Raw genomic sequence first — 19,562 nt, forward strand, 5'->3', positions numbered from 1 at the left:
GCCAGAAGAAGGTTATGGACAAGACAGTGGTCAGGTGATGCTGATTCCAAAAGGCATATGGAAGTATCGCCTTATAAAAGGGAGGAGTTACTTGGGGTAGGTCTAACAGACCTGGTGGCCACGGCAACGGCTGGAAAATCCACATTTTTACCCCAGGTAGCTTCTCAACCTAAGAAGACGCCGTATTATCAGGCGCAGTCCTTTCGGCCCCATAAAGCGGGCAAAAGGCGCCTCATTTCTGCCCCGTGGCAGAGGGAGAGGAAAAAGGCTGCAGCAAACAGCCAATTCCCAAAAAAGCCCTCTCCCGCCTCCGCAAAGTCCTCAGCATGACGCTGGGGCTTTACAAGCGGTCTCAGGCACGGTGGGGGCCCGTCTCAAGAAATTCGAGACGTCTTCCCCTCGCCGTTTCATAAAGTCTGCTTTACCGACGTCTCCCTCAGACAGGGAGACAGTATTGCAAGCCATTCACAGGCTGTATTCCCAGCAGGTAATAATCAAGGTACCCCTCCTGCAACAGGGAAAGGGGTACTATTCCACACTATTGTGGTACCGAAGCCGGACGGCTCGGTGAGACCAATTTTAAATCTAAAATCCTTGAACACTTACATACAAAGGTTCAAATTCAAGATGGAGTCACTCAGAGCAGTGATTGCAAACCTGGAAGAAGGGGACTATATGGTCTCTCTGGACATCAAAGATGCTTACCTACATGTCCCAATTTACCCTTCTCCAAGGGTACCTCAGGTTTGTGGTACAGAACTGTCACTATCAGTTTCAAACGCTGCCGTTTGGATTGTCCACGGCACCACGGGTCTTTACCAAGGTAATGGCCGAAATGATGATACTCCTTCGAAAGAAGGGAGTTTTTAGTTATCCCTTACTTGGACGATCTCCTGATAAGGGCAAGATCCAGGGAACAGTTGGAAGTCGGGGTAGCACTATCTCAGATAGTGCTGCGGTAGCACGGTTGGATTCTCAATATTCCAAAATCGCAGCTGATCCTGACGACACGCCTTCTATTCCTAGGGATGATCCTGGACACAGTCCAGAAAAAGGTGTTTTCTCCCAGAGGAGAAAGCCAGGGAGTTATCCGAACTAGTCAGAAACCTCCTAAAACCAGGCCAAGTGTCAGTGCATCAGTGCACAAGGGTCCTGGGAAAAATGGTGGCTTCCTATGAAGCAATTCCATTCGGCAGATTCCACGCAAGAACTTTCCAGTGGGACCTGCTGGACAAATGGTCCGGATCGCATCTTCAGATGCATCAGCGGATAACCCTGTCACCAAAGACAAGGGTGTCTCTCCTGTGGTGGTTGCAGAGTGCTCATCTTCTAGAGGGCCGCAGATTCGGCATTCAGGATTGGGTCCTGGTGACCACGGATGCCAGCCTGCGAGGCTGGAGAGCAGTCACACAGGAAAGAAATTTCCAGGGCTTGTGGTCAAGCCTGGAGACATCACTTCACATAAATATTTTGGAGCTAAGGGCCATTTACAATGCCCTAAGCCAAGCAAGACCTCTGCTTCAAGGTCAGCCGGTGCTGATCCAGTCGGACAACATCACAGCAGTCGCCCACGTAAACAGACAGGGCGGCACAAGAAGCAGGAGGGCAATGGCAGAAGCTGCAAGGATTTTTCGCTGGGCGGAAAATCATGTGATAGCACTGTCAGCAGTGTTCATTCCGGGAGTGGACAACTGGGAAGCAGACTTCCTCAGCAGGCACGACCTCCACCCGGGAGAGTGGGGACTTCACCCAGAAGTCTTCCACATGATTGTAAACCATTGGGAAAAACCAAAGGTGGACATGATGGCGTCCCGCCTAAACAAAAAATTGGACAGGTATTGCGCCAGGTCAAGGGACCCTCAGGCAATAGCTGTGGACGCTCTGGTAACACCGTGGGTGTACCAGTCAGTGTATGTGTTCCCTCCTCTTCCTCTCATACCAAAAGTACTGAGAATTATAAGACGGAGGGGAGTAAAAACTATACTCGTGGCTCCGGATTGGCCAAGAAGGACTTGGTACCCGGAACTTCAAGAGATACTCACGGAGGACCCGTGGCCTCTACCTCTAAGAAGGGACCTGCTCCAGCAAGGACCCTGTCTATTCCAAGACTTACCGCGGCTGCGTTTGACGGCAGGGCGGTTGAACGCCGGATCCTGAAGGAAAAAGGCATTCCGGATGAAGTCATCCCTACCCTGATCAAGCCAGGAAGGATGTAACCGCAAAGCATTATCACCGCATTTGGCGAAAATATGTTGCGGGGTGCGAGGCCAGTAAGGCCCCGATGGAGGAATTTTCAACTAGGTCAATTCCTGCATTTCCTGTAAACAGGAGTGTCTATGGGCCTAAAATTGGGGTCCATTAAGGTTCAAATTTCGGCCCTGTCAATTTTCTTCCAGAAAGAACTAGCTTCAGTTCCTGAAGTTCAGACGTTTGTAAAAGGGGTACTGCATATACAGCCTCCTTTTGTGCCTCCAGTGGCACCTTGGGATCTCAATGTAGTTTGGGGTCCCTAAAGTCACATTGGTTTGAACCACTTGAATCTGTGGAGTTAAAATATCTCACATGGAAAGTGGTCATGTTGTTGGCCCTGGCCTCGGCCAGGCGCGTGTCAGAATTGGCGGGTTTTATCCTGTAAAAGCCCTTATCTGATCTTCCATTCAGACAGGGCGGAATTGAGGACTCGTCCTCATTTTCTCCCTAAGGTGGTTTCAGTGTTTCATCTGAACCAGCCTATTGTGGTACCTGCGGCTACTAGTGACTTGGAGGACTCCAAGTTTGTTGGACGTAGTCAGGGCCTTGAAAATATATGTTTCCAGGACGGCTGGAGTCAGAAAATCTGACTCGCTGTTTATCCTGTATGCACCCAACAAGCTGGGTGCTCCTGCTTCTAAGCAGACTATTGCTCGTTGGATTTGTAGTACAATTCAGCTTGCACATTCTGTGGCAGGCCTGCCACAGCCAAAATCTGTAAAAGCCCATTCCACAAGGAAGGTGGGCTCATCTTGGGCGGCTGCCCGAGGGGTCTCGGCTTTACAACTTTGCCGAGTAGCTACTTGGTCAGGGGCAAACACGTTTGCTAAATTCTACAAATTTGATACCCTGGCTGAGGAGGACCTGGAGTTCTCTCATTCGGTGCTGCAGAGTCATCCGCACTCTCCCGCCCGTTTGGGAGCTTTGGTATAATCCCCATGGTCCTTACGGAGTTCCCAGCATCCACTAGGACGTGAGAGAAAATAAGAATTTACTTACCGATAATTCTATTTCTCGTAGTCCGTAGTGGATGCTGGGCGCCCATCCCAAGTGCGGATTGTCTGCAATACTTGTACATAGTTATTGTTACAAAAATCGGGTTATTATTGTTGTGAGCCATCTTTTCAGAGGCTCCTCTGTTATCATGCTGTTAACTGGGTTCAGATCACAGGTTGTACGGTGTGATTGGTGTGGCTGGTATGAGTCTTACCCGGGATTCAATATCCTTCCTTATTGTGTACGCTCGTCCGGGCACAGTATCCTAACTGAGGCTTGGAGGAGGGTCATGGGGGGAGGAGCCAGTGCACACCAGGCAGTCCTAAAGCTTTACTTTTGTGCCCAGTCTCCTGCGGAGCCGCTAGTCCCCATGGTCCTTACGGAGTTCCCAGCATCCACTACGGACTACGAGAAATAGAATTATCGGTAAGTAAATTCTTATTATTTCCCTTACAGCCTAAGAAAGCACCGTATTACCAAATGCAGTCCTTTTCGTTCACAAAGAAGCAAGAAAGTCAGAGGTGCATCCTTTCTTGGCAGGGGTAGAGGAAAGAAGCTGCACCATACAGCTAGTTCCCAGGAACAGAAGTCCCCCCCGGCTTCCACTAAATCCACCGCATGACGCTGGGGCTCCACAGGTGGAGCCAGGAGCGGTGGGGGGCGTGTATCCGAAATTTCAGCCACCAGTGGGTTTGCTCACAGGTGGATCCCTGGGCTATACAGATTGTGTCTCAGGGATACAAGCTGGAATTCGAAGTGATGCCCCCTCACCGTTACCTCAAATCGGCCCTACCAGCTTCCCCCATGGAAAGGGAAGTAGTGTTAGCGGCAATTCACAAGTTATATCTCCAGCAGGTGGTGGTAAAGGTTCCCCTCCTTCAACAGGGAAGAGGATACTATTCCACAATGTTTGTGGTACCGAAACCGGACGGTTCGGTCAGACCCATATTGAATTTAAAGTCCCTGAACATTTATCTGAAAAGATTCAAGTTCAAAATGGAATCGCTCAGAGCGGTCATTGCAAGCCTGGAAGAGGGGGATTTTATGGTGTCTCTGGACATCAAGGATGCTTACTTGCATGTCCCCATTTATCCACCTCATCAGGAGTACCTCAGATTTGTGGTACAGGACTGTCATTACCAATTCCAGACGTTGCCGTTTGGGCTCTCCACGGCACCGAGAATATTTACCAAGGTAATGGCAGAAATGATGGTGATCCTGAGAAAGCAAGGAGTCACAGTTATCCCATACTTGGACGATCTCCTCATAAAGGCGAGGTCCAGAGAGCAGTTGCTGATCAGCGTAGCACACTCTCAGGAAGTGTTGCAGCAGCATGGCTGGATTCTGAATATCCCAAAGTCGCAGCTGATTCCTACGACGCGTCTGCCCTTTCTGGGCATGATTCTGGACACAGACCAGAAGAAGGTGTTTCTCCCGGCGGAGAAGGCTCAGTAGCTCGTGACTCTAGTCAGAGACCTCTTAAAACCGAAACAGGTGTCGGTGCATCACTGCACGCGAGTCCTGGGAAAGATGGTGGCATCGTACGAAGCTATTCCCTTCGGCAGGTTACATGCGAGGATCTTTCAGTGGGATCTGTTGGACAAGTGGTCCGGATCGCATCTTCAGATGCATCGGCTGATCACCCTGTCCCCGAGGGCCAGGGTGTCTCTTCTGTGGTGGCTGCAGAGTGCTCACCTTCTCGAGGGCCGCAGGTTCGGCATACAGGACTGGGTCCTGGTGACCATGGATGCGAGCCTCCGAGGATGGGGGGCAGTCACTCAGGGAAGAAACTTCCAAGGGTTGTGGTCAAGTCAGGAGGCTTGTCTGCACATAAATATCCTGGAACTAAGGGCCATATACAACGCCCTGAGTCAAGCGGAGCCTCTGCTTCGAAACCAACCGGTGCTGATTCAGTCAGACAACATCACCGCAGTGGCTCATGTAAACCGCCAGGGCGGCACAAGAAGCAGAGTGGCGATGGCGGAAGCCACCAGGATTCTTCGTTGGGCGGAGAATCACGTGCAAGCACTGTCAGCAGTGTTCATTCCGGGAGTGGACAACTGGGAAGCAGACTTCCTCAGCAGGCACGACCTCCACCCGGGAGAGTGGGGACTTCATCACGAAGTCTTCACTCAGATTACAAATCGATGGGAACTGCCACAGGTGGAACAAAGGTATTGCGCCAGGTCAAGAGACCCTCAGGCGATAGCTGTGGACGCACTAGTAACACCGTGGGTGTTCCAGTCGGTCTATGTGTTTCCTCCTCTTCCTCTCATACCCAAGGTGCTGAGAATCGTAAGAAAAAGAGGAGTGAGAACAATACTCATTGTTCTGGATTGGCCAAGAAGGACTTGGTACCCGGAACTGCAAGAAATGCTCACAGAGGACCCATGGCCTCTGCCTCTCAGACAGGACCTGTTGCAACAGGGGCCCTGTCTGTTCCAAGACTTACCGCGGCTGCGTTTGACGGCATGGCGGTTGAACGCAGGATCCTAGCGGAAAAAGGCATTCCGGATGAAGTTATTCCTACGCTGATAAAGGCTAGGAAGGATGTGACAGCAAAACACTATCACCGTATATGGCGAAAATATGTGGCCTGGTGTGAGGCCAGGAAGGCCCCTACAGAGGAATTCCAGCTGGGCCGGTTCCTGCACTTCCTACAGTCTGGAGTGATTATGGGCTTGAAGTTGGGGTCCATAAAGGTCCAGATTTCGGCCCTATCCATTTTCTTTCAAAAGGAACTGGCTTCTCTTCCTGAAGTTCAGACGTTTGTTAAGGGAGTGCTGCATATTTAGCCCCCTTTTGTGCCACCAGTGGCACCTTGGGGTCTCAACGTGGTGTTGGGTTTCCTGAAATCACACTGGTTTGAGCCACTTAAGATCGTGGAGCTAAAGTATCTCACGTGGAAGGTGGTCATGCTATTGGCCTTAGCTTCGGCTAGGCGTGTGTCAGAATTGGCGGCTTTGTCATGTAAAAGCCCCTATCTGGTTTTCCATATGGACAGGTCAGAATTACGGACTCGTCCGCAATTTCTGCCGAAGGTGGTGTCATCTTTTCATTTGAACCAACCTATTGTGGTGCCTGCGGCTACTCGTGACTTGGAGGATTCCAAGTTGCTTGATGTAGTCAGGGTTTTGAAGATCTATGTAGCCAGGACGGCTGGAGTCAGGAAGACTGACTCACTGTTTATCCTGTATGTATCCAACAAGCTGGGTGCTCCTGCTTCAAAGCAAACCATTGCTCGCTGGATCTGTAACACGATTCAGCAGGCTCATTCTGCGGCTGGATTGCCGCATCCAAAATCAGTGAAAGCCCATTCCACAAGGAAAGTGGGCTCTTCTTGGGCGGCTGCCCGAGGGGTCTCGGCATTACAGCTTTGCCGAGCAGCTACTTGGTCGGGTTCAAACACATTTGCTAAGTTCTACAAGTTTGATACCCTGGCTGAGGAGGACCTTGTGTTTGCCCATTCGGTGCTGCAGAGTCATCCGCACTCTCCCGCCCGTTTGGGAGCTTTGGTATAATCCCCATGGTCCTTACGGAGTCCCCAGCATCCACTAGGACGTTAGAGAAAATAAGATTTTACTCACCGGTAAATCTATTTCTCGTAGTCCGTAGTGGATGCTGCGCTTCCGTCCCAAGTGCGGACTTTCTGCAATACGTGTATATAGTTATTGCTTAATAAAGGGTTATGTTATGGTGGCATCCATTGTTTGATGCTCTACTGTTGTTCATACTGTTGACTGGGTAAGTTTATCACAAGTTATACGGTGTGATTGGTGTGGCTGGTATGAGTCTTACCCTGGATTCCAAAATCCTTTCCTTGTAATGTCAGCTCTTCCGGGCACAGTTTCCTTAACTGAGGTCTGGAGGAGGGGCATAGAGGGAGGAGCCAGTGCACACCAGTAGTACTGAATCTTTCTTAGAGTGCCCAGTCTCCTGCGGAGCCCGTCTATTCCCCATGGTCCTTACGGAGTCCCCAGCATCCACTACGGACTACGAGAAATAGATTTACCGGTGAGTAAAATCTTATTTTGTTTCTGTACTCCATATAAATAAAAGATAATCTTCTGACAGAGGACTGTGGGCACTGTCTTAAGGGCCCCATACACTAGAGCGATGATGCCCAATTTCGGCCATTCGGGCCGATATATCCGATGACATTGGGCATTTTGGATGTGTTTTACATCCGATCCGATCGGATGCGCAGTCCCGTGAGCATTGGATCGGATCCCCTAGATTGACACTCGGAATATGTCGGACCCCGCAGGCATGGCTGGGATCGCACAAGACATACATAGTACTGCGATGTCAGGAGCATCCATTAAAACCAATACATGCATTAAGACTACAATAATGCTTTCATTAAACCAAAATAACGGAAACAGTTTCCACCAATACAAATGCTTTGTATTGTTTCACTGTTTCCACTTGGAGGGGTGGATAACTCAGCTCAATGGGAGATATTTATAAGTGCTGGTGCAGTAGCTGTGCTGACAAGTTGCAGCAGTAAAGAAGGAAGAACCATATTTCTAAAATATATAATACTGTATCTTAGTGAAAACAGTGCTGTTTTATCTCATGAAGCCCTATCCCCAATGTTGTCATTGTCCAATCTCTATTTATTACAAGGAACAGTGAATTTCAGGTTTCTAGCAGTTTAAATACCACATAGTAGTACCAAGCCTGCAAATGATTCCATGTGCAGAATGGTGTAAGAAAGCTCTTTAAATAGATGAAAAAATAGCTGGGTTAGGAAATATCCAAGCCAAGTCCTTTTGTTATGAGAAGTACTGTATGTATATTGTGTTTTCTTTTTCTCATCTTCTCTCTCTGTCCATTCACTTTGCGGCTGTGTATCTCCGTGTTACGTTAATATTGACATATGTTCTGGTACTTGCTGAATGTGCCATACAAATCATGTGAAAATTATGTAACTGATCCCTGTGGAGATGAACAATCTGCGTTAACATTAACCACAAAAAGCATTACACCAGTCAGCAGTCCTGGTTTATCCAGCGTTCTATATAAACTTGTTCATAATCCCTGTACCTCATGATGTATTGACAGTGTTCTACAAAAGAAAGAAAAAAATCTGCAGCCTTGTATACAGCATTGTTTACTGCGCCCTGTACACGGGATACAGTTACGCGACCGGCGCTCACAATCCCACCTGTCGGGATGCCGACAAACAGGGACCATTCTTACTCGTGGGTGTCTACGACACCTATAGAGTGAGAATAGAACCTGTGGCGAGCGCTGAGCCTGCTGCATGGCAAGCGCATCGAGCCCGCAAGGGGCTTGTTGTGCTCACCCTCCCCAGCCGGCATTCCTCCGCCAGGATACCGCTGTCGGTATTGGTCACGCATAACCAACCCTTCTACACAACATTGTTTACTGCAATCTTGTACACAACATTGTTTATACACAATCTAATAGAAATATGCTATGCGACTTCCGGTGGGCGGGGCATCCAGCATGGCCGCTTTTTAATCTTTGTCTGCACAGGGGCTCGAGTAATCTACATCAATCCTCCTTTTCTTACTTTCATGGGAACATAAGCTTTGTGGGAGTGTGTTCCCCAAGTGCTGAGGAACAATTTGCTACCCTACTCGCCCCTGTGGACCTATTTTTCACCGAAGTCGGGCCGTTTTATGTGAACGGTATGAATGGCTGCTTCCTTTTGGTGCTAGCCCCGGGGGGACCGCGCCTAGAGCACTGAAGCGCCGAATACCCTGCCCCCCCCCCTTCCTTTCTACGCCCTCGCACTGCTGACCCCATCTGTCTGAGGGTTTAATCGCGGAGCACCCCTCTGCATACTTTGGGAGGTGTCGTCTCCGCTGTGGCTGCCCGACTCGTGGCCTGTGGACTCCCGGGGCTGGTCTTTGGTGACCCGGACTGTCGGGCGGAGGGCATTGCCGCTGGAGCACCGCCGCCGGGTGTACGGACCCTTCTGGAGCTGCAATCCGCCCGACGGGGGACGTAATGAGGTGTCTGCTCTCCCCCTGCCGCACATCGGTTCAGCTACGCAGTGCTGGTCCAGCCGGGACGGCCGAATCAACTGATACTCAGCTTCTGTGCCGCCGGTGGTGCCTGCAGGGGCTAAACGCTTGGTTCCGTCGCTGATACTCTCCGTGCGGTGTGCTTCTCGCCCCCTGCAGCTGCTTCTCTGAGCCGATATCCGCACCCTGGAGAGTGGATTGTGGAGGTGCTGTGCGGCTATAAATCCATCCTTACTTAAACGAAAGGGGATCGTGATGTCCCCCCTCCTTTCTCCGTGCTGCTGAGGATTGCTACCATTTATTCCTGCTGCCGACGTCTGAGGGAACCTGGGGATGCAGTATTTGGACTCACTCGCTGGCCGGTGGCCCTGGGAGTGCCTCCATACCCACACCTACCTTACTCTCCAGTGGTGCTTCTGAGACATTCTAATTCCCCCTACGCCTGGGTGATACTTGTACTTTTCCATAGTTTACTATTGTTTGACACCATTACATTAACAGTGCATTCTCTTTAATTATATATCAGCTGATTTATAAAGTACCTGATTGCATGTTCATTTAGCTATTGATCTGACTGAAAGTCATTGGTATCACTTTTATTTACTATTGGAATTTTGTAATATTTTCTCTCACTGCTTCGTAGTTTTTAATATATTATTCTAGTCGAGCCCTTACGATTTGCATTTTATCAGCACCACCTTGTGGCATCCTTACTTGCTACTTATTGTATGTCATTTCAAGTTTTACTACTGAATGCCCGGGCCTATTGTCTCTCAAATCAGGTCATTAGGACATAAAGTCTGTTTCTACTAATCGTGTTTTAACGATGCTACCTGTACACTCCTCTTTGGCAACGGAGCTGGCGGAAGCCATTGCCAAGCTTCTACTGCCTCAGATTGACAGACGGATAGATAGCATCACATCACAAATAGATGTTGCTCTTCCCACAGGGGTGTCACCAGCAAATTCTGCAAGTATGCTTGGTCCCGGCTCTTTGTCTGTTGCCATTGTGCCCATGCCCCCCCTTGGAGAGGCTAGTGATAATTTCACAATGGCACCTTCCAGCCACTTTACTGCCTCTATATTGCAGATTAGCTCTGCTACTCTCTATTTTGCTGCACAGGGTTTACCTAGCGAGCTGGAGGCTTTCCCAATGCATGTTACAAATCCCTCAACCCGTGATATTGATCTCATGTCGAAATCATTGATTGCCGTTTGCAAGTGTTAGTTTGTCCCCTGCAGTTTTTGGTTGGGTTCCCCGGTTTATGGAATGCGACCATTGTTTTCCCGGCAACTTATCTCCCCCCCGTTGTGTATGCTCTACCTTTTTTTCAGGATCTCGGGGGCAGTTACATGATTGATCCCTTCATTTCTCTCTGTTCTTTTGTTTTACCAAAGTCAGACACATTTATATGACATAGACCATGATACTGGATACCTAAGACGTGACTATCGATCGTCTTCAAAAGTTACTTTATTTAGATTACACTAGACATCTAGGATTGTTAGTGAACGGTTCACACTATAATTTCTCTGACGTCCTAAGTGGATGCTGGGACTCCGTAAGGACCATGGGGATTAGCAGCTCCGCAGGAGACTGGGCACAACTAAAGAAAGCTTTAGGACTACCTGGTGTGCACTGGCTCCTCCCACTAAGACCCTCCTCCAGACCTCAGTTAGATTCTTGTGCCCGGCTGAGCTGGATGCACACTAGGGGCTCTCCTGAGCTCCTAGAAAGAAAGTATATTTAGGTTTTTTATTTTACAGTGAGATCTGCTGGCAACAGACTCACTGCAGCGAGGGACTAAGGGAAGAAGAAGCGAACCTACCTAACAGGTGGTAGTTTGGGCTTCTTAGGCTACTGGACACCATTAGCTCCAGAGGGATCGACCGCAGGACCCGACCTTGGTGTTCGTTCCCGGAGCCGCGCCGCCGTCCCCCTTACAGAGCCAGAAGCATGAAGAGTCCGGAAAATCGGCGGCAGAAGACTTCGGTCTTCACCAAGGTAGCGCACAGCACTGCAGCTGTGCGCCATTGCTCCTCATGTACACCTCACACTCCGGTCACTGATGGGTGCAGGGCGCTGGGGGGGGCGCCCTGAGGGCAATATATGACACCTTGGCTGGCAAATCTACATCATATATAGTCCTAGAGGCTATATAGATGTAAAATTACCCCTGCCAGTATTCCAGAAAAAGCGGGAGAAAGTCCGCCGAAAAAGGGGCGGGGCTTCTCCCTCAGCACACTGGCGCCATTTTCTCTTCACAGTGCAGCTGGAAGACAGCTCCCCAGGCTCTCCCCTGTAGTTTTCAGGCTCAAAGGGTTAAAAAGAGAGGGGGGGCACTAAATTTAGGCGCAATATATGTATACAAGCAGCTATTTGGGGGAAAATCACTCAGTTATAGTGTTAATCCCTGCATTATATAGCGCTCTGGTGTGTGCTGGCATACTCTCTCTCGATCTCCCCAAAGGACTTTGTGGGGTCCTGTCCTCAGTCAGAGCATTCCCTGTGTGTGTGCGGTGTGTCGGTACGGCTGTGTCGACATGTTGGATGAGGAAGGTTACGTGGAGGCGGAGCAGAGGCCGATAAATGGGATGTCGCCCCCTGTGGGGCTGACACCAGAGTGGATGGATAGGTGGAAGGTATTAACCGACAGTGTCAACTCCTTACATAAAAGGCTGGATGACGTAACAGCTGTGGGACAGCCGGCTCCTCAGCCCGCGCCTGCCCAGGCGTCTCAAAGGCCATCAGGGGCTCAAAAAACGCCCGTTACCTCAGATGGCAGACACAGATGTCGACACGGAGTCTGACTCCAGTGTCGACGAGGTTGAGACATATACACAATCCACTAGGAACATCCGTTACATGATCTCGGCAATGAAAAATGTGTTACGCATTTTCTGACATGAACCCAAGTACCACATAAAAGGGGTTTTATTTTTGGGGAGAAAAAAGCAGCCAGTGTTTTGTTCCCCCATCAGATGAATGAATGAAGTGTGTAAAGAAGCGTGGTTTCCCCCGATAAGAAACTGGTAATTTCTAAAAAGTTACTGATGGCGTACCCTTTCCCGCCAGAGGATAGGTCACGTTGGGAGATATCCCTTAGGGGGGATAAGGCGCTCACACGTTTGTCAAAAGGTGGCACTGCCGTCTTAGGATACGGCCACCTTGAAGGAACCTGCTGATAAAAAGCAGGAGGCGATCCTGAAGTCTGTATTTACACACTCAGGTTATATACTGAAACCTGCAATTGCCTCAGCATAAATAGTGCTGCTGCAGCGTGGTCTGATACCCTGTCAGATAATATTAATACGCTAAGACAGGGATAATATTTTGCTAACATTGAGCATATTTAAGACGTTGTCTTATATATAAAGGATGCACAGAGGGATATTTGCCAGCTGGCATCCAGAATTAATACAATGTCCATTCTGCCAGGAGGGTATTAGAAACCCGGCAGTGGACAGGTGATGCTGCCTGTAAAAGGCACATGGAGTTTCTGCCTTATAAGGGTGAGGAATTGTTTGGGGATGGTCTCTGGGACCTCGTATCCACAGCAACAGCTGGGAAGAAATTTTTTTTACCTCAGGTTTCCTCACAGCCTAAGAAAGCACCGTATTTTCAGGTACAGTCCTTTCGGCTTCAGAAAAGCAAGCGGGTCAAAGGCGCTTCCTTTCTCCACAGAGACAAGGGAAGAAGGAAAAAAGCTGCACCAGCAGCCAGTTCCCAGTATCAAAAATCTTCCCCCGCTTTCTCTGAGTCCACCGCATGACGCTGGGGCTCCACAGGTGGAGACAGGTGCGGTAGGGGCGCGTCTCGGGGACTTCAGGGACCAGTGGGCTTGCCCACAGGTGGATCTCTAGGTTCTGCAAATAGTATCACAGGGATACAGGCTGGAGTTCGAGGCGACTCCCCCTCGCCGTTACCTCACATCAGCCTTGCCTGCTGCCCTCGGAGAAAGGTAGTACTGGCGGCAATTCACAAGCTGTACTTCCAGCAGGTGAAATCAAGGTACCCCTCCTTCAACAAGGCCGGGGTTACTATTCCAAAAAGTTGTGGTACCGAAACCAGACGGTTCGGTGAGACCCATTCTAAAATTGAAAGCCTTGAACACTTATATACGAAGGTTCAAGTTCAAAATGGAATCGCTCAGGGCGATTATTGCAAGCCTGGAGAATTTCATGGTATCCCTGGACATCAAGGATGATTACCTGCATGTCCCTATTTACCCTCTTCACCAGGAGTACCTCAATATTGTGGTACAGGATTGTCATTACCAATTCCAGACTTTGCCGTTGGTCTGTCCCCGGCACCGAGGTATTTACCAAGGTAATGGCCGAAATAATTATCCCGTACTTGGACGATCTCCTTATAAAGGCGAGGTCCAGGGAGCAGTTGTTCGTCGGAGTAGCACTATCTCGGGAAGTGCTACAACAGCACGGCTGGATTCTGAATATTCCAAAGTCGCAGCTGGTTCCTACGACGCGTCTACTGTTCCTGGGTATGGTTCTGGACACAGAACAGGATAAAAAGGGTTTCTCCCGGAGGAGAAGTCCAAGGAGTTGTTGTCTCTAGACAGAGACCTCCTAATACGTATACAGGTGTCGGTGCATCAATGCACGCGAGCCCTGGGAAAGATGGTAGCTTCTTACGAAGAAATTCCATTCGCCAGGTCCCATGCAAGGATTTTCCAGTGGGATCTGTTGGACAAGTGGTCCGGGTCGCATCTTTAGATGCATCGGCAGATAACCCTGTCTCCAAGGGTCAGGGTGTCGCTGTTGTGGTGGCTGCAGAGTGCTCATCTTCTAGGGGGCCGCAGATTCGGCATACAGGACTGGGTCCTGGTGACCACGGATGCCAGCCTTCGAGGCTGGGGGGCAGTCACACAGGGAAGGAACTTCCAAGGCTATGGAAAAGTCAGGAGACTTCCCTACACATAAATATTCTGGAACTGAGGGCCATTTACAATGCCCTAAGTCAGGCTAGACCCTGCTTCAACACCGGCCGGTGCTGATCCAGTCAGACAACATCACGGCGGTCGCTCATGTAAACCGACAGGGCGGCACAAGAAGCAGGATGGCGATGGCAGAAGCCACAAGGATTCTCCGATGGACGGAAAATCATGTGTTAGCACTGTCAGCAGTGTTCATTCCCGGAGTGGACAACTGAGAAGCAGACTTTCTCAGAAGACACGACCTCCACCCGGGAGAGTGGGGACTTCATCCAGAAGTTTTCCAAATGATTGTACACAGTTGGGAAAGGCCACAGGTGGACATGATGGCGTCCCGCCTCAACTAAAAGTTACAAAGATATTGCGCCAGGTCAAGGACCCTCAGGCGATAGCTGTGGACGCTCTGGTAACACCGTGGGTGTACCAGTCGGTGTATGTGTTCCCTTCTCTGCCTCTCTTACCCAGGGTAATGAGAATAATAAGAAGGAGAGGAGTAAGAACTATACTCATTGTTCCGGGTTGGCCAAGAAGAGCTTGGTAACCAGAACTCCAAGAAATGATCTCAGAGGACCCATGGCCTCTGCCGCTCAGACAGGACCTGCTGCAGAAGGGGGCCTGTCTGTTCCAAGACGTACCGCGGCTGCGTTGACGGCATGGCGGTTGAACGCAGGATCATAAAGGAAAAGGGAATTCCGGAGGAAGTTATCCCTACGCTATTTAAAGCTAGGAAAGAAGTGAACGCAAACCATTATCACCGCATATGGCGGAAATATGTTGCGTGCTGTGAGGCCAGGAAGGCCCCAAAGGAGAAATTTCAGCTAGGTCGATTTCTGCACTTCCTACAGTCAGAGGTGACTATGGGCCTAAAATTGGGTTCCATTAAGGTCCAGATTTCGGCTCTATCGATTTTCTTCCAAAATTGAACTGGCTTCACTGCCTGAAGTTCAGACTTTTGTTAAGGGAGTGCTGCATAGTCAGCCCCCGTTTGTGCCTCCAGTGGCACCGTGGGATCTCAACGTGGTGTTGGATTTCCTGAAGTCGCATTGGGTTGAGCCACTTAAATCCGTGGAGCTATAATACCTCACGTGGAAAGTGGTAATTCTGTGGGCCTTGGCGTCGGCCAGGCGTGTATCAGAATTGGCGGCTTTGTCATACAAAAGCCCTTATCTGTATTTTATATGGATAAGGCGGAATTGAGGACTCGTTCCCAATTCCTTCCTAAGGTGGTATCAGTTTTTCATGTGAACCAACCTATTGTGGTGCCTGCGGCTACTTGGGACTTGGAGGATTCCTAGTTACTGGATGTGGTCAGGGCCCTGAAAAGTATATGTTTCCAGGACAGCTGGAGTCAGGAAAACTGACTCGCTATTTCTCCTGTATGCACCCAACAAGCTGGGTGCTCCTGCTTCTAAGCAGACGATTGCTCGCTGGATCTGTAGCACGATTCAACTTGCACATTCTGCGGCTGGACTGCCGCACCCTAAATCTGTAAAAGCCCATTCCACAAGGAAAGTGGGCTCTTCTTGGGCGGCTGCCCGAGGGGTCTCGGCTTTACAACTTTGCCGAGCTGTTACTTGGTCGGGTTAAAACATTTCTGTAAGAGTCTACAAGTTTGATACCCTGGCCGAGGAGGACCTAGAGTTTGCTCATTCGGTGCTGCAGAGTCATCCGCACTCTCCCGCCCGTTTGGGAGCTTTGGTAGTCCGTAGTGGATTCTGGGCGCCCATCCCAAGTGCGGATTGTCTGCAATACTTGTTTATAGTTATTGCCTAACTAAAGGGTTATTGTTGAGCCATCTGTTGAGAGGCTCAGTTATATTTCATACTGTTAACTGGGTATTGTATCACGAGTTATACGGTGTGATTGGTGTGGCTGGTATGAGTCTTACCCGGGATTCAAAATCCTTCCTTATTGTGTCAGCTCTTCCGGACACAGTATCCTAACTGAGGTCTGGAGGAGGGTCTTAGTGGGAGGAGCCAGTGCACACCAGGTAGTCCTAAAGCTTTGTTTAGTTGTGCCCAGTCTCCTGCGGAGCCGCTAATCCCCATGGTCCTTAAGGAGTCCCAGCATCCACTACGGACTACGAGAAATAGATTTACCGGTGAGTAAAATCTTTTTTTTTTTCATATTTCTTACATTGTTTACTTACTTCAGTTTTCCATATTCCTGCCTCAGTCCCATGTTATATTATACATCTTATTGCTGTACCAGGGTTTTGTGGGCTCTGCAATATGGACACTATGCTACTTTATACAAATACATAGGTTCTTCTGGATATGACTACCTCGGGACACTGTTGTGCGATGGACACGTTTAATCGTGTTTTTGTTTTTGCAAAGCATATGTGTCTTGATTACGGTGTTAATCTTTCATGAACAAACTATCTTTGTTATAGTCGTTTGAGCACCCACTAGGTTTTGTGAGTCACACATACTGCTTTATGATCAATAACATATTCCCCTCAAATTAATAATTTCAGCCTGTCTAGAATAGTGTGGCTAGTCTTCTAGTAGTTCACCCTCCCTGTCCATTTCCCTTCCATCCCTGTTTACTTCCGAGCTAATACAGTTCACGTAGGCTGGTTTAGTATCTCCCCCCCCCCCCCTCACGCACACACACACATCTACCCCTACATCTACACCTTCTCCCCTTTTTTTTTTTTTTTCTTTATACTTTCATGTTTTGTTTTGGGATTGAATTCCCATTTATTTTCCAGGGACGTAGACTGCTGACCAGCAGCTGCCTCCCAGTTTGTTTGGTTTGGAAAATGTAGAAATAGTAGTGGTGAAGCTGAGCATCAAGCACTACCAACATATTGGGTATCTGATTTTTATTTATTTCTCTTCTCAAGTAGATTTTGTTTTTCGCTGTTATGCTTTTTTCTCACCATCCTTCTGATCAGTTTGTAACAGTAACAATATTGTCTCTGAGATTAATATACAGGTTGAGTCTCCCTTATCCAAAATGCTTGGGACCAGAGGTATTTTGGATATGGGATTTTTCCGTATTTTGGAATAATTGCATACCATAATGAGATATCATGGTGATGAGACCTAAATCTAAGCACAGAATGCATTTATGTTACATATACACCTTATACACACAGCCTGAAGTAATTTTAGCCAATATTTTTTATGACTTTGTGCATTAAACAAAGTGTGTCTACATTCACACAATTCATTTATGTTTCATATACACCTTATACACACAGCGTGAAGGTCATTTAATACAATATTTTTAATAACTTTGTGTATTAAACAAAGTTTGTGTACATTGAGCCATCAAAAAACAAAGGTTTCACTATCTCACTCAAAAAAGTCCGTATTTCGGAATATTCCGTATTTCGGAATATCTGGATATGGGATACTCAACCTGTACTTATGTCAAAATGTTGCAGGTGCTACACTGTACCTACTATATGTAATATCTGTATTTGATGCTTGTGCATCAATAAAAAGTTGTAAAAAAATAAATAAATATGCTATTAATAGCTGTAATCCTCCCTTGCTTTGCAGGTTACAGTTGACAAGTGGGAACCTTTACTAAACAACTTAGGTCATGTACGCCGAAAACTCAAGTAAGGAAATTAAGTTAATCAATTAAGTAATCTCATTTAAATATTTCTGTCTTCTGTGGATCCACTTTCTCATCATTATGAGCATTGGGCCTAATTCATGTTTGTACACAATTTTCGCAATTGCGCTTTTTAAGGCTTCGGAACTGGCAAGTATTAAGTTCGTTTAACTTTCAGGGAAATGCAATACCTTATAATACTATGGTTCAGGCCGCTACGGCCGCTGAATGCAATCGATAACCCCTGCGATGTGTATGCAGGATGCGTATACACGCCGACATGCTATGCGCACTATACAGTGACACGTGTGGCTGAATACACCTCTATACCCAAACAAGAATGGAATGCGACACCAGTTGTATATGTTATGTTGTGGCCCAACGCAGCAACAAATATTTACTAAAAGGGATATACACAGAAATACAACAATATCACAAGAGAGGAGCTACAACCAATAGTACATACGTTTGTTCGCCTGCGCCTCCCGGATCCGGTCCTCAGTCAGTCTTAGCAAGATGACCTTCAGAGAACAGACTGAGGCCAGCCAGGAGGCCCTTTATTTATACAATGATCCAAAACACAATACAAAGGAAACTGTAAGCTCTTCTTCCATAGGTCAAGGGGCAGGTAATTTACAGTACATGAGGGTTCATAGGTTGGTTTGAATGAGTGGGCGATGCTTGGTCCAGGTGTGCTTGCAGGTTTCCACTACCTGGTTCCCGCCCAATATATCATGAGTACAGTAATTACAGTATTTGCAAATATTACAATTCTGCGCGTATCTATGCGCAGAAACATGTGATTAACTGCAGATAACGACCGGTACGTAGGTCTCAAAATATGCAAATCTGGATACCAAACACTAAGTCCTGACCTGGTTCTGTCCCCTCACATCCTGTAAAACTGGATATCTCTATTGTTCTGCCCTTTGAGTAAATGTAACTTGCTGGCTATGTGTGTGGAGACACTGTAAATTGTGCGCTATGTGAATTTAATATTTAATATGTCTTTGTAGTGTCTCTATGTCAACGCGTATGCGCAGGGCTTCGCGAGCCAATGTACGCAAGGTGCGGGTATGCGCACGCACTGCAGAACACGTGCACGCACAGTGGCCATTCTGTGTGGTGTTTGCACGTGCTGAGTGTAGGTGTAATATTTTCGACTTCGACACAAGTGAAGCCTCCGCCCAATAAAATAGACGCCCACCAGAGCCATTGCAAACTCATTTGCAATTGCGTGCACATACGGAGCCTATATGCAACAACAAGGAATATCGACTGCAAGAGTAGCCCCATGGCTACGCAGATTGGACACGGCAGTAGCAGCTGACGACTTATACATAGCCAAAAATGGACATGACACGCCTGCGTTTTTACTGCTACTCCTCGTTAACTCGCCAGGCGGCCCCTTCCTGTCAGTCACTCTACAATAACAATCTCAGTGCAAGCGCAATGGCACCTTGACACGTGCATAGCGCGACTGCTGCGCATGCGCAATCTGCTGATAATCACACACTTACATGAACATTGCATACAAATATGAATGAGGCCCATTGTGCTAGTGCAAAACTATACCCGATGATTTGCCTTTAGCATGATTGGTAACGACTGTGATCATAGGCTAAAACATCGAGGTTACAAATAGTATTGTACAGTACAAATAGTATTAAACCGTATACCAGACCAGACAACTACAGTTCCCTCTGATCACTTGGGCTTTTTATTGTTGGCTTTGTTGCCATCTGTTGTACTGATATATCATTTTGTGTTTTGGGTGCTATGAGTTACTTAT

At 48.1% G+C, this 19,562-nt stretch overlaps 1 protein-coding gene across 1 annotated transcript in view; it reads left to right on the plus strand.

The window, feature by feature from the left end:
- The window catches only part of CDC16 (cell division cycle 16), a 170,805-nt gene that overhangs the window by 147,006 nt on the left and 4,237 nt on the right, over positions 1-19,562 (plus strand). The window contains exon 15 of the mRNA XM_063953395.1: positions 17,713-17,774. Coding sequence (XP_063809465.1) covers positions 17,713-17,774 — 62 coding nt within the window. The remainder of the gene's footprint in view (positions 1-17,712; positions 17,775-19,562) is intronic.

The sequence above is a fragment of the Pseudophryne corroboree genome, chromosome 2 (assembly GCF_028390025.1).
Source record: "Pseudophryne corroboree isolate aPseCor3 chromosome 2, aPseCor3.hap2, whole genome shotgun sequence".
NCBI lineage: Eukaryota > Metazoa > Chordata > Amphibia > Anura > Myobatrachidae > Pseudophryne > Pseudophryne corroboree.